The 16,585-nt window shown below is 37.2% G+C and overlaps 2 protein-coding genes and 1 long non-coding RNA gene across 10 annotated transcripts; 1 reads left to right on the top strand and 2 right to left on the bottom strand.

Moving 5' to 3' along the window:
* Window positions 1-583: 583 nt before the first annotated feature.
* Window positions 584-5,769, bottom strand: LOC108953535 (uncharacterized). Of its 8 annotated transcripts, none has more exons than XR_010489209.1 (7): window positions 5,599-5,769; window positions 3,522-5,232; window positions 3,340-3,441; window positions 2,008-2,074; window positions 1,837-1,894; window positions 1,073-1,167; window positions 584-926 (listed from the first exon to the last, which is right to left on the bottom strand). It is a non-coding gene; the product is annotated as an uncharacterized LOC108953535 (long non-coding RNA). The 8 variants fall into 8 exon arrangements; XR_010489208.1 differs by having other exon boundaries at window positions 5,412-5,768; XR_010489211.1 differs by adding an exon at window positions 1,675-1,763 and having other exon boundaries at window positions 1,073-1,111; window positions 3,522-5,766.
* A 453-nt stretch (window positions 5,770-6,222) lies between these two features.
* LOC103993492 (oleoyl-acyl carrier protein thioesterase, chloroplastic) lies at window positions 6,223-9,476 on the top strand. Its single transcript, XM_009413580.3, has 7 exons — window positions 6,223-6,598; window positions 7,207-7,340; window positions 7,419-7,532; window positions 8,194-8,289; window positions 8,535-8,622; window positions 8,735-8,803; window positions 8,962-9,476. Exons 1-7 carry the CDS (start codon window positions 6,272-6,274, stop codon window positions 9,214-9,216), a joined length of 1,083 nt encoding a protein of 360 aa, XP_009411855.2. The 5' UTR covers window positions 6,223-6,271; the 3' UTR covers window positions 9,217-9,476.
* A 1,406-nt stretch (window positions 9,477-10,882) lies between these two features.
* LOC135618900 (uncharacterized) lies at window positions 10,883-16,265 on the bottom strand. Its single transcript, XM_065120312.1, has 5 exons — window positions 16,039-16,265; window positions 15,272-15,587; window positions 14,754-14,832; window positions 12,675-12,793; window positions 10,883-11,266 (listed from the first exon to the last, which is right to left on the bottom strand). The coding sequence occupies exons 2-5, from the start codon at window positions 15,584-15,586 to the stop codon at window positions 11,030-11,032; spliced, it is 750 nt and encodes a 249-aa protein (XP_064976384.1). The 5' UTR covers window position 15,587; window positions 16,039-16,265; the 3' UTR covers window positions 10,883-11,029.
* Window positions 16,266-16,585: the final 320 nt, after the last annotated feature.

The following is a 16,585-nucleotide window of genomic DNA, read 5'->3' as shown; positions in this document are numbered from 1 at the left end:
TATCAGAATCGGATTGAACTGCCTGATGGAAATGTATTTAACTTGCTATAGTTCATCTACTAATACATACTACCATTTGTAATGTTTGAGAAGCATAGTTATCAGAATCGGATCGAACTGCCTGATGGAAATGTATTTAACTTGCTATAGTTCATCTACAAATACATGCTACCATTTCTAATGCTTGAGAAGCATAGTTATCAGAATTGGATTGAACTGCCTGATGGAAATGTATTTAACTCGCTATAGTTCATCTACTGATACATACTACCATTTCTAATGTTTGAGAAGCATAGTTATCAGAATCGGATCGAACTGCCTGATGGAATTGTATTTAACTTGCTATAGTTCATCGACAAATACATACTACCATTTCTAATGTTTAAGGGCAGAATTGGATCGAACTGCTGTGGAAATGTATTTAATTTGCTATAGTTCATCTACTAAGACATGCTACCATTTCTAATGTTTGAGAGGAATAGTTATCAGAATCGGATCGAACTGCTTGATGGAAATGTATTTAACTTGCTATCTAGTTCATCTACTAATACATGTTAAATCTGTACATCCACAAAGATAGATCTGTACAATCCAAGTCTTAAATATAGATCTCAAAGAAATGGCATCTTATGGTGTCATGGACTCTACAAATGTCAACTTCACTGGAAAAAAATATTTTCATACTTGGTGATATCCGAATAGCAGAACCTCATGTAAGCTTAATACATGGAGTAACATCGTCTTTGGCGTTGTAGATGACTATTGTACTTGGCGTTGTGTTCTTACCGAAGTTGAGAAGATGGTGGAATGAATTGATGTATCTTTCAAGCTCGAGGGTATGGGTCAATCCAGCACTTAATCTTCTTCCACTGCTTGTTGCCATCTCCTTCTAAAGATACCCAGCTCAGGTAGCAACCATGTATCACCTGCAACCAAGATATCTCAGCCCAGGAAATATTAGTGAAGAGAAAAAGAGACCAGAAACGTTTGTACTACAACATGGTTGATTAAGATTATGCTCAAACATAAACCAACAACTACTCTGGAATTATAAATGAATTGTGATACATACAGCAGCTCTAAGAGCGGTGGTAGATGATCCATTAGAATCCTGCAAGTATCCGTGTCAGATTGTTGCACGATCAATGGACAACGAAGTAGAAAGATCTGCCACTTGAAGGCAGTTTGATAGGTTAGACATGCGTGAGGCTTCAATATAAATTAACTATAAACTATTGAGGATCAAGAAAAATTGTGATTTCGAAAAATTGTGATTTCAATTACATGATACAACAGCTTATATCGATGGCTAACAATTAAGCTAATCATAACAAGAACATCAACAATAACGAAGCGACTATGAGCCTAACTAGATCAAAACAAGCAAAATAAGGACCTAGTTATGTCACGAGTATTTCTGAGATAATTCAATGACCAAAGGAACTAGCATTTTGACCTTGGAAACCAAAAAGCTAGAGAAAAATGAGGGAAGGAAATAACAGATGATCTCCAATGGCTTTATGATCTCCAGAAGTAAAATTCAGACTAGTGAGTTTGATATGAATACTATCAGCTCTTCATCATATGTTTCCTTTATATATATATAAGCTACTCATCTTTTAGGCATAAAAGAAGACATCTCTAATCAGATAGTGATTGTTTGTTTTCACTCACATTTTCTCAGGATCTCCACCAAGTGTAGGGGTCCCCTTGTGAATGATGTATTCACTATCTATGACTCCAACATTTATAATCCGATCACCCTATTAAGCGGTAAATAGGTGTCATCTTGCCACAAATTATTAACTGGTACTATTTGGTTATGCAAAATGTTACCTGAGCAGACAGTAACCAAATTTCATGTCTAAACCCCCCACCAATGACGCAAGTCATTCTGCAAAGAGAAACGAATTTGATGAAACCCAGTACAAATATGTATTGACATTAATGTCTTGAACTTTATTAATTAATATCAAGATGTGAAGATAAGGGCAGTTGACAGAATACTCGGATCATATGTCATGCACATTGCCAAGCAGCTTTTGTGAAAACTGGAACCATCATTTCCACAAACCTACAAAGTAAACCAATTCAATGCAAAAACAAAACAAAATAAACTTAAGTTTGCTCTAGGGAGAAGAGCAACTAATTACACTACAATTTAAAATAAAAGCTAATAGAGTCACACACGATAAGGTATTACTAAATGGCTATTAAAGAAAAATAGATAAAACTGATAGCAAAGAAAATATGAATCATGATCATCTACAATGCACTACACTCTTGATCATTCTATGAATGCTTGAGACAAGTATAACTAAAATGTGCAATTGAAATGGTCATATAATATAATGAAATCTAATCAAGGTATTCATCTCGGTTTCTTGGGTTCATTTTGATTGAATGCTTCATTTCAGTTTAAAAAATTGAAAATCAAATGTGATTCAACCATGTTTGAATATACAAGTTATTGTCATGATTTTAATATGTATGTTGTTCTTTACTCCCATTCAGTTCAATTTGATCTTTCAAAAGTTTAACTTGTTTCATTAACTTCAGCTTGGGAATTTCCCTGGGCTATAGCAGCTATTTTGACATGTTGCTCATGGAATGTAAGTTAATTTGTTTTTATGGTCATAGTATGCCTTCAAATGCTCATGGAGATTGTTTCCTCAATGTGAGGTGTACTATCCGTATAAGAATAACTAGATGCTGTTGAGAGGGACATGAAATGTTTGGTCATTACGAGGACTATAAGAAGAAACAGTGAATAAAAATTTGTTGTTTGATTAATTAATAGTTCCTACAGATTTATTTCCAGGGTGCTTCATTCTCCAAATTAAACTTTATATGATACAACAAGTTTTGGTAATTTAAAGGTGGCCAAACTTGAATCTAGAAGTCACTCAATTAACCGGCGGTTGGCATCTATAGGTTTGGAAATAGTACTTGCAAAGAGAATAATTGTATCAGCGATATAAATAAATAAATAGTACGAGAACCATTTGACACAAATGTAGCTCAATCATATTAAAATTTATATAAATAAATAAAAATAAATGTTTACATTGAATCAAGGATTGATGTATCACCCGAAATGGAATGATACGGGCAGCACATATCAGTCCGACAGAAGACCGAGACGCGGACTGCTTGGTACCAGGTAGTATATGCTAGGGGGGTTGTATCAAGTGATACAACTTGTGTACCAAACAAAACAGTTGAAATTTGACCGTTACTGACTCATTACTGGAGCATCAATACTTGGTCATTAAGGTCTTGCAACGTATCTTGCATATCAAACATTTTATCATGAAAAGATGTAAATGATGAAACAACCTTCCAGGGTGAAAATTTTCTACTCCAATGTCTTCATCCCAAAGGAAGATGTGTTTATACTCAGCCACTATATCTGGATGTAAGAAATGCTTAGCAAACCACCTGTAACATGCACATAGGTTTTTACCATGAGAAGAGAATCTCAATTTCGGTTTGTGGAAAAAGAATGTGCATTGAGTTACCATTTGGTTCGATTGATTGCAGAGATATGTACTGCAGTGTCACTCCATTCAAAGTCACTCCATTGATCAACAATTCCATCATAGTGGAAAAGCATTACAGTGAAATTACAGAAAAGGAAGGAGATACAATAAACAACATAACCAGGAGGAAATAGTCATCTTCAACTTATTAGTTCATACTAGGAGTTTTTAAAATGAAGAAAGAAAAATGTAAACAATATTGTAAGTGCCTTCTTTACAAGTTCAATTACCATTTCTTTTGGTTTTATTCCAACTGAGACTGCCAATAAGCTCTTAGATAAAACTCATTTTTTTCCTGAAAACAACTAAGGTTAGAGAAAGGCTATATGCTTCCGTCAGTAGAACAATTTGCATGTGTAAACAGGTGACATAGTTAATCATATCATATAAATCAATTAAGATTTATATTGTACCCTTGAAAATTGAAATTATTGTATAGACTAGATTTTCTTGGTACTGGTTAAGGAAATCAGCACCAAGTAGTATACAAGAAAAGGAATACTTAGATCAGAATAGAGATTGTTAAGACTTGTTAGGAGATGAACACATGTAATTTTCTAGGAAAAGAATAAAGCAAAACTGAATAAATGGAATTTATATTCATCAGAAAAATTCAAGTCAACCATATTATGACCTGAATAAGCATTCTCAAACAACCTTCTTTGCTTCCTTTAATCACTAAGGCTTTTGCCGACAAACTCACTTATTACTCTAAAACTCACTTATGGAATAGAATGGAGTGCAAAACTAATAGAACAGCGGAACCTAACCTAACTGCTAACATTTTATGTAGCGGTAGCCAACTGCTGGCATCTTACTCTGTGGTAACCTAACTGCTAACTCCTGACCTCTAAACAAGAAGAACTCAGCTAGGCACTAAACTTTAAGAACGTTGCTACCCAATTGAATTCCAGGCACATTTAAGATAAGATCATAACCGGACTACCCACTACACTCCATTAGTGCAAGTCAAACAATCATTTCTTACTTTCAAATTATCCTCGTTAGCACAAGTCAAATCAAAGAATGAAAGCAGTCAGCAGAAGAAGCAAGAGCGTTAGGACTCAAACTGGTATTACACTCGTATTCAATGCCGAAAGCACCTAAAATCTAATATTTACTTCCCTTATTAAGCACCTAAACTCAAATACTTATTCCCTGGCATATATAAGAATGAGAAAGGCTTATAGAGTTTGGCTTCATCTTCCTCGGATGCAATTCTGTGCAGAACAAAAGCACAAGAGAAAAAGAAAGTTCAAAAGAAACACTAGAGAAAAGACTAAACGTATATAGAATCAAAGAAACAATTAAACAAGACATCCAACAACTAAGACATTTAAATAGCAGATCAATAGAAAAAAAGAGGGAGAGAAGGAACAACCAATGCATTCGATAACGAGTGCCCAAAACACGAGGAAAAAATATGGTGTTGTTAGAATTTGCAATGACATATATGTAAAATACTAAAATTTGAAGTGACGCAGCATTTAATTTACCGGGGACCTTTCAGAATTTAGAATCAAAAGAAAGCACCTCATACTTTATTTTTTTTCAAATTTAAAATCAAAAGAAAGCTTTGCATTAAATTATGATCTAACCAATTGGTCCACTTGTCGATAATGACCCCTCTATCTCAAATGGCCGTCTTGTTTTGTGTTGATTTCTTCTTTTCCTTATTTGCTCTTTTCTTCTGAGGATTTATATATATAAGCTAATTATTGAATAAGATTTTAGAAAATAAGAAATATCTTATTGATTTCAATTATAAACAAAATTTAGGGCTCCAACAAGCCGATTTCCATGTGAAACACAAGTCTGCAGAGAATGCATCAAGAACTGCACCAAAAAATCGACCGATTCTTTTCTCACCATTATGAGTCTCAACAAGTTCGCCACTAGTTCCACACCAAGCAAGCTTACACGACCAACGTGAACATCGAAATCTTTTCAACTTAGACCGGAAAAGATAGAAAGAAGAAGAAGAAGAAGAAGAACCATGACATGTAAATAGGGCTGTTTCTTGGAAAGAATCAGAGACATCGGATAAAGATAGGACCTCTTCCCTCGTCATTCTGAACGATGCTTGTGCCCGACTCGGTCGGTGTCTGCTCCTGGAGGAGTTGCAGAACGGAGGGATGGTCGAGAGAGCTGCGCCCTTTTATAGGTATATGATTTGGGGAAATCATTTATTTGATGGAGTCTGCGACTTAACTCGTAGTCAATACGAGATGGGTTAAGCATTAGGCCGCGACGGAATCGTCATTGGACGGCGAGTGACATTATGTTATTGGATTCGGGTTGTCGGTTTAGCAGTAACGGGCTAGAATTATCCATGTTCGACCCATCGTTACTATCCCATCATCATCATTGCTGCACTAACATATCACGTGACTTTAAATGTACTTATTATGACAGGCATTAAATCAGATGCCGGGATGTCATCCATCTCCAATCAATTCATCCTGACCGTTGATCATCGCGTTCTCGTGCTCATCCTGTGATCTCGGACTGCCACCTCGGTTGGTAACACCACTGCTTCGATCGCTTCCCGTTCCGTCGTATTATAAGTCCCGTTAAGGCCGCTCATCAACAATCGGACGGCCGACATCGGTTCCACATCGGTCCTATCGACCACGAGTCATCTATAAGCGCTGATGTGCGGCGACGGAAAGGGCGCGCCTCGTGGAGTGCTGTAAGGGAGGTGACGCGAATCACGAGGTAGCCGTTGGATGGCGGAGATGCTGCGATTCTGCGCGGCGGCGGGCCTTATCAGGTACAGCGAGGCGGCGGTGGCGGCGGCCGAATGCCGCGGCCGGAGGAGGTGGGCGGCGGTTCGGTGCTCCTCCAGAGCGATCCCCGGGCAGGAGGCGGCGTCGAGGCTAGTCGCCGGGGTGGGGGCGGTGGGCGGGGCAGAAGGCAAGGGGCTGGCGGAGCGGTTGCGCCTGGGGAGTCTGGTGCCGGATGGGCTGTCGTATAAGGAGAGCTTCGTAGTGCGGTGCTACGAGGTGGGGATCAACAAGACGGCTACCGTGGAGACGATCGCCAATCTACTCCAGGTCTTCATTCGGATCCCACCTTTTCTGCAATTTGTTCTTCTTTTCCCTTTTTCGAAGACATTAGAAAAATGAGCTCTGTCTAGATCTGGAATCACCTTGCTGTCCTCCCCCCTTCCGGTTTCCTTCGTCCGCTCGGATTTTGGAGTCAGTAAGAGACTTCGATTTGTGTTCCTTCTTCTACGATGTCGATTTCTCTCGCTGAATTTGGTACGACTGAGGTTGGGGTTTGGAAACTTCTCTCCAAAAATTTCGCCTTTATTGTAAAGTTTAACTTTTTTTTTTCACTAGCTTTATGATTGTGCTTTTATCTTAATTGATTTAGTTTGACCTTTACTAAAATTTCCATTTAGTCGGTACGAGTGATTTGAGTTTGTGCAACTTGTGATTGTGATATGCATTCTGGTTGATGCTAGATTTGGTTGCGCAGATCTTTGCAAACGACTTGTATTTCTTTATTGATTCAATTGTATTCCATAATTTCTAGAATTTTCATCTTCCATTTCTTCATAATTCATGCTTCTACTTTTTTATTATGTTTTCCCCCCAATTTAGCTGAAATTTTGGATCTATTCAAGAATCTATTGTTCTTTATTTGTACCGGATTGCAGGAAGTAGGATGCAACCATGCACAGAGTGTGGGGTTCTCCACTGATGGATTTGCTACGACGCCTACCATGAGGAAGCTCCGCCTAATATGGGTGACTTCTCGCATGCACATTGAGATATACAAGTATCCTGCTTGGTGGGTTATTAGGAATGTGCATTTCATCTCCTTGAATTCTGAGTCGGAGGTTGGGGCTTACGTCATAGTTCTTGCCAGGGGTGACGTGGTTGAGATAGAGACATGGTGCCAAGGGGAGGGAAGAATTGGAACCAGGCGTGATTGGATTCTCAAGGATTTGGCCACCGGTGAAGTAATTGGAAGAGCTACAAGGTACTTTGTTGATTGTACCTAACGTTAAATAAGATAAAAAGTCGTTCTTGCATGTTGAAAATTTTACAGCCTCCGATGTACATAGATGCATAAGTTTCTCAGTGCAATTGTATGATAGTTCACAGTTTGTTTAGTAGAACTGGTGATGGCAACATCTCAGCAGTTGATTAGTGCCATCAGGAACAGAAACTCGGTCAAGTTATGCTTCTCCTTTTGATTTTCAGAAAGAATTCTCCCTAAGCAAAAAATTAGCTGTGTTCTTAAAATTGATTGTGAAAACTGATATAGTTCTATCCTACAAGCTATTAAATGATTTTGAGTAGGGCATGAAAAGATGGTTCCCAAGGAGTGTCTTTTTTGTTTGAGGAGGGATGGAGATGCACATCAAGATATATAGTCAAAGAGGAGCTAAAGGGATTACAAAGTTTGGAAGCATTGAGTGGACAAGTGAGGAAAAGAAGTGTATTCATTTTGCTGAGGTAGCAAGAGGCGGGGGGGGGGGGGGGGGTGGGGTGGGTGGGGAGGGGAGAGAGAGTTACTGCTGGGCATAAATAGCTATGTTATTTATACTTTTATAGTATTGCTATCGTTCTCTCTATGTTTGTAGGTGATGATAATAAGTGTATTGCTTCTCACTTTTGGTTATGCATCTTTGCTTCAGCAAGTGGGTAATGATGAACCAAGACACACGGAAGCTTCAACGAGTAAGTGATGAAGTCAGGGAAGAATATCTTGTGTTTTGTCCAAGAACTCCTAGGTAAGCATATATTGGAAATTCTTTTTAATTTGTTTACTTGAATTGAAACTTCTTGAGGGATGATGCCAAATCCATGGAATTGCATCAAATCTTATTTTTTGAAAAGGGAGGAAATAAGATGGATTATGAAGTTATATAAGACATCAGTGATTGCACTTAGCCTAAAACGCAGTGCTGTTTCCCCCAGTATATGCTCTTTAGAACTGCAAGTTATATTTCTAAAACTTTTGTCTTATGACATGTAGATTATCATTTCCAGAAGAAAACAATGGCAGCCTGAAGAAAATTCCCAAGCTTGCAGATCCTGCTCAATATTCAAGATTAGGACTTGTGGTATGCTTTTTATTTGGTTAATTGAACTCATGTTCGTAATCCTGTGCTAACAGAATATGCCTGCTTTTCTTTTGAGCTGTTACTCTAATCATTCTCCATTTGAAAAACGCAGCCAAGAAGAGCTGATTTGGACATGAACCAACATGTAAACAATGTGACTTACATTGGATGGGTCCTTGAAGTATGTGCTTCTTATCTAATGCAACTATGTCTATGCATAATGTTATATTTACAGTACACACTCTAGGGTACCAGCAATTTTTATTCAGTTTTCTCCACTTTGTTAATGTTATTTTGTGAATTTTTTCATCAGCTGATCCTATATTTATCCTTTTACAGAGCATGCCTCAAGAAATTATTGACACCCATGAGCTGCAGACAATCACTCTAGATTATAGGCGAGAATGCCAACATGACGATGCAGTGGATTCACTTACCAGTTCAGAATTTGCGGAAAATGGTAGCACAAATGGGATTGCCACCACAAAGCCACATGATCAGGAGCTCCAGCAGTTCTTGCATTTCTTGAAATCGTCTGGCACCGGTCTTGAAATAAATCGAGGCCGGACAGAGTGGAGGAAACTGATTCGTTAAGGTTTTGGTTCATGTACACCAGTTTTTGCTAGCAGATAAGAGAACTGGTTGGTTAAGTTATTTTAATTATGTTGCATGTTTACCTGGTAAATTTCATCATTGATATTGCGTTAGCTTTGGACATACTTATTATTGCTCTACCGAGAGGACATTGGACTGTCAAGCAAGCGATCTTGATTCCTTTTCTTAATGAGCCATGTAAGATTTGGGTGTAGCAACCAATGTATGCTTGGAGACCAATAAATTATTCAGTTTGTTAAGACTGAGGGAATTTGTATCCAGAATCTAATTTTTTGGGCTGAGAACTTTTGTATTTGGTAGTTCCAGTTGGATCTGTAGGCTACAACAGAAAGGTAATGGATTATGGTATGCGAAATTAATTTAGTTTATGAAGAAACTGCAAACTGTTCTTGCTCTTTGACAGATAGAATGAATCTTTGAAGATGAGGGTTCGACAAGTTTACTGATAAATAGGTTGTGTGGTCACATATCTCTCCTTCTGTTTTCTTCCCTTATGGTGGATGCATTTAGGAGGTTCAAATTGCACAGCAACTTTGGCTTCTGCTTTCTGTAAGCTTGCTAACTACTATCAAAGAATCTTTGCCTGTGTTTGATTTGAGCTGACATTATCTTGAGCAATTCAATTGTTTGATTTGTGTTTTTAGCTAATTAAAGGATTTGAGCCTTCTGAGCTTGCCTTTCAATGTGCATTTTTCACAAGCTTTTTCCCTTTTTTTTTGTTTTTGGAAAAACAAGTGGTAAAGATTGAGATTAAAGACATCAAAATTTTACTAGATCAGATTATGAATCCTCTACTTTTTGAATCTAACACTACTCATTGAACATAAATTATTAGAATCTCTAGTCCCCATCAAAATAATGTGTGAGAGGTAATTACATTATGTATCAATTTCCAAGGAAGATCCTTGTCACTGTCCCAAGGTAATTCCTACAGAACACTTGGTGGAACTTCTCAATGGGGATATTCCTGAAGGTAATGCCTACCAAATTATAACAGTCCTATAAAGTATACATATCCAATTCCAGTTCCCCAGGATGATCCTTTGGTGGAACTTCTCACTGATATGACGGTACTGAATTTTTGCAAGCAACCAAAAGGACTGCTTCTGAGATCAGAACTGACAACTTGACATTCTTACTAAGTCCAGTCATTTAAAGATCAGATGGCATATTAGAAGTACAAGAGACATAACTTCTCTTATCATGTGTGTCCCAAAGTCTGGGTGATTCACCAATAATTTCTTGTAAGATCTTCATATTTAAATTACTGTTGGATACACACCAGATTTCTATTAATTTCATGATTATTTTCCATGATTAAACAAAATGAGTAAAAAATTGTCATAATGATCCTTCAGATAGGGCCCCCAAAATTTGGGTGATTCACTAAAAATACAAAAATCACCAAGATTTCCTGGGATGTTCTTCTTAGGCAATACAATATTTCTTAATTCATCCATCCTGAAGAACAAGAAATGGGAATCTGAATTGTTACTCTAGCAAATTATGTTTACTGCCAGTTCACTATATTCACTAGTGTCATTCCAAGCAAAAAATTAAATAATATTTGACCTTAAAAAATGGGTATAAAATCTATATCTATGTAGACTTCATCTTCTTAGCAAGCACTACAAAGAGCACATCATCCTTGTAATGAGATGGATATTTTTTACGTAGTTCCTGAACACATATTTCATCACATTGTTCCTGAACTACATTGAAAAACATTCTTGGACCTGGAAGAATCACTGGTAAAATCATGAAGAACATAAAGGACCTAATCGGTGTCGTGTCAATCGGAAAATGGAAGATAAACACGATGAAAATTGTTCTTAGTGAGTTTCCTTCTACAGGTTGGGCATTTCTTCTGTGCCTGAATGGAGGCCTTTATGCACTTTAGACAGAAAATATGGCCACAGATGGTTGATGCTGCCTCCACCAATGCATCCATGCAGACAGGGCAGGTGAAGGCAGGTTCCTTCCTAATTACCTCCGCAGGCTCTAGTTTAGACTTCATCATATTCTTCCTCTGCAATTTACAAGTCGAAATCGAGTTTAAAATTTAACGAGAATGGTAGCAGAAGTGTGTACTAGAAAACAAAAGAATAAGACGGTAGAGGGAGCAATAAGATTTTCATGGTTGTGAAGATGGACAACTTAAAAAGTAATGATTAAACAGCCAATGTATCTGATAGGCAACTGAATCGACAAAAAAAAAAGAGTTTCAGTATACTGATCTAGTAGTCCAATTCCTATTCATATTCAGTATACTGATCATAGTAGTTAAATTCCTATTCATACTTGTGATTACCTGAAAAGGTGAAAAGAGTCCAATCTACTTGTCATAGAAATATTAAAATGAAGACTATGCTCTTGCATCAAATCCACATATTAAATTGTTTACCTCACAAGACATGACAAAGATCCTGAAGTCAAACAATTCTATTTGACCATCTTCCCACAGGGAAGATCTAGAAAGCAGCAGTGCTTTGCAAATGATCCAAAGGAAAACAGTAGCCGGACAAAGCATCTTGCAAAAATCTACATTTATAAAGTTCTATACTTGAGAAAACAGATGGGACTGCACTTGCAGATTCAACTCCAGCCCACATACTAACCCTCAACAAGATGACAGACATTGACCAAATCTAGGTACGAGGAAAGTTCATATAGTGAGCAGACTTGACAACAAATGCACTTGCCAGAAAGAATATTGGAACAGTTACAAATGATAAAGAAACAATAACTATAAGCAAAAAGTTAAAAAACCAACAGTCCTATTACGTTTCGAGTTTGCCAGCTCTGAGATAGTTTGATATGTATCTAATTTTAGTTTGAATGCAATTAGTTCTTTATGTTCATATAGTTAGTTAATCAAAAGATAGAATTGCCATTCAACACAGCCATTTAGAGGTTGAGTTGGAAGACCTATGACGGCAGTTCACCAACCAATCTTGTGGCTGTATGATTAAAGCACCAACTCTTATTTGGCAAATTCATAGGTTGTGGCCATTTGTTCATTCTTTCTCTGGTTCTCAGAATCCAAGTAAATGAGGAAGAGAAAGCAAATGTGACACCTGCTAAGCTGAAGTGCTAAGCACAGCAATACATATCACTAAACCAGATACAATAAATCTAATGATCCATAGCCATTGTAACAACCAAAAAAAAAAGCTGAGTTTGAAAATAATGACTACTGGTAGATCAACAACTCAAAACTGTTTTAGATAGTTAAGCTCATTCATAAATACAGTTCAGCCAGTTGCTTTAGTAACCCTCCGAAAGATAATCAAGCACCCCCCTAGAATGTCATTTAGATAACACATGAAAACATAGAATCATTTACAATTCAAATAATATTATTTATAGCTAAACAGAAGATCAAACAAAGTAAAATACTGCATTACACAAAAAAAAAGACAACCAAACATATTTACCTTGGAATTGTAGTCCTCTTCCAAACCAAGATAAAGATCATAACTAGTAACTGCCGTGCTTGTCGAACTTTTATACCGTTTGTTGCTGGTGTTCAAAGATGATCTGACCACTTGTTCGCCTATCATAATGACTCAAAATGTCAGACTAACAAAGAAACAGAATGCACAATAGCACATTTCTTAACCACCATTTACCACCCTATTTGATTTTACTTGTAATAACAAATTAATATTAAATTCCAATCTAAATCATGTATCGATATTTCCTATAAACAACTCCACATCTTTTAATGTCACGTTGACTATGTTGCTAGAGCTCCAATTTCATAGTTTTCTTACCTTTCATAATTTCTTAGTTTATAAATTTTTAATATAGATCTTAAATCTTATCTTTTTCACTTTGAAATAACTTTCCAATTTCAAGAATAATCTGATCCAATCAAATTGGACCAACACAACCCAGAGCTTGCAGCCAATGCCAGAATTGGTGTCTATCTTATAAACCATAAATAACTAGGATCCCATTTTGAAAAGTCCTCATGGTTATAAATAGAGGTCGGTGCCATTATCACTACCAGTTCGCTTCATGCCAGTGCAGTGCAATGGACCATTGTTATCCATCATAAAATACCTCATAACATCCATCCTCTCTACATAGGACAAGATGATCCCTGTCAAGACACCAAATCTAGAGAAAGAGAGAGAGAGAGAGCACAGAGAATAGGACGAAAGATTAAACATGCACAACAGCTCAAAAAAGGAACAAATTATTAAGGCTTCAGCTCCCTAGCATTTTATATACATGTAGCAGCTTTCATTATTTTCTCTAAACCATCAAACCAACTATGTCATTAAGCTCGGCTTGGCTTTTAAGACAAACAATTTAAAGAAAGTTATCTATATTATCAACTCATATTATATTTTAGCCCAAACTCCACCTATTATCATAAGTGAGTCCCTTGTTTGTCTTTGCCATCCATACCATTCTCATCTCTACCAGTTTACAAGAATGAGATTGAAAACATCTTACCATGGATACTAAAGGTTATTTTTATATTGAGCCATATGAATTAAGAGTACAAACCAAACCATAACATTTCAATTTGGTTTTGTATGGATTTCATTAAAAAAAAAATAGTGAGCTTATGTTTGAAAATTTTTCAAACATAAATTCTTAGTTGGAATGTGAATCTCTATAAATCAGACCAGATTAGATCATCCACAGCCTTATCCATGAATATGAACCAGGTTGAATTGGACTGTTCAGATCAATGAGTCATCCAGGACCACAACTGTGATCCCAGTAAAATTGAACTAGGCTATGATGGATTAAGTTGGATCTCTACTTTATAGTTTTTCAATTTGTATATGTTATAATTCAAAGGACAACATCTAGTGTTAAGATATCCATGTAAGTCTATGGTTACATATCACAACATATATCAAGAAGGAACCCTTGAAAGATGTGTGAGGCATTGGCGCACTTCTTTCTAAAAATTTTATGGTTGAATAAGCCAGACTCTTACTGATCAAACACCTCAGGATGGTAAGAAAAATAAGATGGCTTTGTCATATATCACTGGTCTCTTGACAAAGAAAAAAAAAAGGATTAGCCAGTAAAATTACCATCCCTGTGCATAGAAAACACTTCAACTTCATTTATCCCATCCGTAGTTTATAACTTTATAGATAAGGTATATCAATCCTTGAGTGTAAATATCATTTTCTTTTAATTTTTTACACAATAAACATATATAGCATCTACTGCAATTGTCAAATGAAGCCAATGTACCCACTAATGAAGTTCATGTTTAATTGCAAATGAAACAAAAGAAGAATGTACGAACTTCAATTCACAATATCAAGCAAAAAATATCTTCTTAGATGTGCGATGAGGATTTGAGATTCAGGATTGCTAGAGAACGATAAATATATAAAAGCCAAAAAGGAAAAATCTCATCTACGAGAATAAATGACTATCTAAAGTATTAATTTGCAGATTCTCATATTAAAAAGAAATTTCTACAAGCACTTTGGTCTCAGAGTTTCCATTTAATACCAATACTGGCATACACTAACCTGATCGTCTCAAATTTGTCTCTGGATCTTCATCTAGGACCACTGTCACAGGGTGGTCTCTTCTGGAGTGGTTCCTCCTCTAATCCAATAAGAACAAACTTGAATAAAGATCAGTCTTCAAATCCGCTAAAATTAAGTGTTGCACCTACCTAAAATTCAAGAAACATGACTCATGGTGCAAAACTTTCAAAGGCTATATCGATGTTCAAATATGTGACAAAAAGTGTTCTGGCCCACCTAGGAATTCAAGGTACTACAATATTTTAAATACATAACTTCAAATATTTAATTAATGTCCATATATGCTAAAAACAAGCTAATGTCTCGGCCTATTCAGGAATTAAAATCGAGCATAAAAATTCTATCATGGTCAAAAATGCAGATAAGTGTTATAGGCTAATGAGGTATTCAAATACAGTAGAAAAGATCATACGACAGTTAAGAAGCTAACATAATTTCATACGACATATAGCCCCCTCCAAAGACAAGTATATTAGAAGCCAAGAACTAGCAAGTACCAGGGGAAGACCTCTCGGGGAAGAGAGAATCACGACCTCATCCTCTATCAGCTCTACATCAATCAAACCACCATTTAAACAATCGTTTGATGGCGCAGAAGACCCTTGCTGCCGTCCGGTCGGATTACCCGACTGAGGATCAACGAAAATAGATGTTCCTCGAGAAATCCGTGGATGTCTACAACCGGAAGTCCCCTCAGGAAGTTGGCACTCCACCGGAGGAGAGTTGAGGTCCAAATTCAGAACCATCTTACGACTGACACCTTCCCTCGCGTGCCTCCTTGTACCTTTCCTCGATGGTCCAAGCGTGTTCATGCTATACGTCAGCCATACAGTAAAACCCTAATTCCCCAAAAACAATACATCATAAAAGACAATCCAAAGTCCTCTCACAAGAACGATAATAAACAAAAGATGAAATAGCAAAAGAAAGCATTCTTTCGCCTATTCTTTCATCTTTTCTCAATGGAATAAGGAGAACGAACAGACCCAACCAAAGAGGAAATCGTACAACCGATGAGCGACATCGAAATACTCTGCAAAAGAACTTCGTAAAAGATAAAGCTTTCCCCAATTATCCCGAGTCGGCAAAAAATACGAACTTGATTGCGACACGTAAATCGAAAATCCACAAGAAGATGGAAAGAACAAAAGAAAAGACGTACCATACCTAATCAGCAAAGCAATAGGAGAAGATCCGAGCATAAATTCAGAGAACCCCAAAACGCAAATTGACAGGAAAGAAACCATCAACAAATTGTACCCACCGCGGATCAAACAATTTGGGGTCGGATCGAGTGAAACGGAGACGCTGTCCGTGAAGTTCTTGCCTTTGGAGGTGTAGGGTCTTGACGAGACGATCGAGATGGATCGAAGAAGGCGAAAAAAGGAGCGAGTTTTTCGCTCCCTTCGTTTCAATCAGCGCACGGATCCTCAGATCGCCGCCTCCATCGCCGGATAAGTTACGACTGGTGACACGGACCGCTGGGCCTGAGTTCCTGAGACGAGCACATACGTCTCTGGTGACGAGAGCGTGCAGCGGACCGCACTACCGCTGGATTTCGTCCATCTGGACTTTCCCTTCAAATCAACGGCAATCCATGAATGTCAACTGATCGTTGGATTGGGAGTCTGCAAATCCAACGGCTCCTGTAAATTTATAAGCTGTTACGTCAAAATCAGATATTAACTTTTCGATGACAGATAAAGTCTTTACCAAGTCAGCATCTACTTCGATAAAATATTCATTATAACGTTGAATTGGATTATTCGTCGGGAATCCATTTGATTGGATAATTAATTTATTAAATTTAT

This window comes from Musa acuminata, chromosome BXJ2-8 (genome assembly GCF_036884655.1).
Source record: "Musa acuminata AAA Group cultivar baxijiao chromosome BXJ2-8, Cavendish_Baxijiao_AAA, whole genome shotgun sequence".
Lineage (NCBI taxonomy): Eukaryota > Viridiplantae > Streptophyta > Magnoliopsida > Zingiberales > Musaceae > Musa > Musa acuminata.
The sequence above is the reverse complement of the archived record's forward strand: the minus strand, read 5'-3'. Positions and strand labels throughout refer to the sequence as shown.

Bases quoted from the DNA above. Each gene is read 5' to 3' on its own strand.
- LOC103993492 (XM_009413580.3), top strand. From the start codon at position 6,272: ATGGCGGAGATGCTGCGATTCTGCGCGGCGGCGGGCCTTATCAGGTAC. The intron at 8,623-8,734 runs GTATGCTTTTTA...TGAAAAACGCAG, and splicing joins ATTCAAGATTAGGACTTGTG to CCAAGAAGAGCTGATTTGGA. The intron at 8,804-8,961 runs GTATGTGCTTCT...ATCCTTTTACAG, and splicing joins ACATTGGATGGGTCCTTGAA to AGCATGCCTCAAGAAATTAT.
- LOC135618900 (XM_065120312.1), bottom strand. From the start codon at position 15,586: ATGAACACGCTTGGACCATCGAGGAAAGGTACAAGGAGGCACGCGAGG. The intron at 12,794-14,753 runs GTTAGTGTATGC...TCATTATGATAG, and splicing joins GACAAATTTGAGACGATCAG to GCGAACAAGTGGTCAGATCA. The intron at 11,267-12,674 runs GTAAATATGTTT...TGTAAATTGCAG, and splicing joins AAGAGGACTACAATTCCAAG to AGGAAGAATATGATGAAGTC.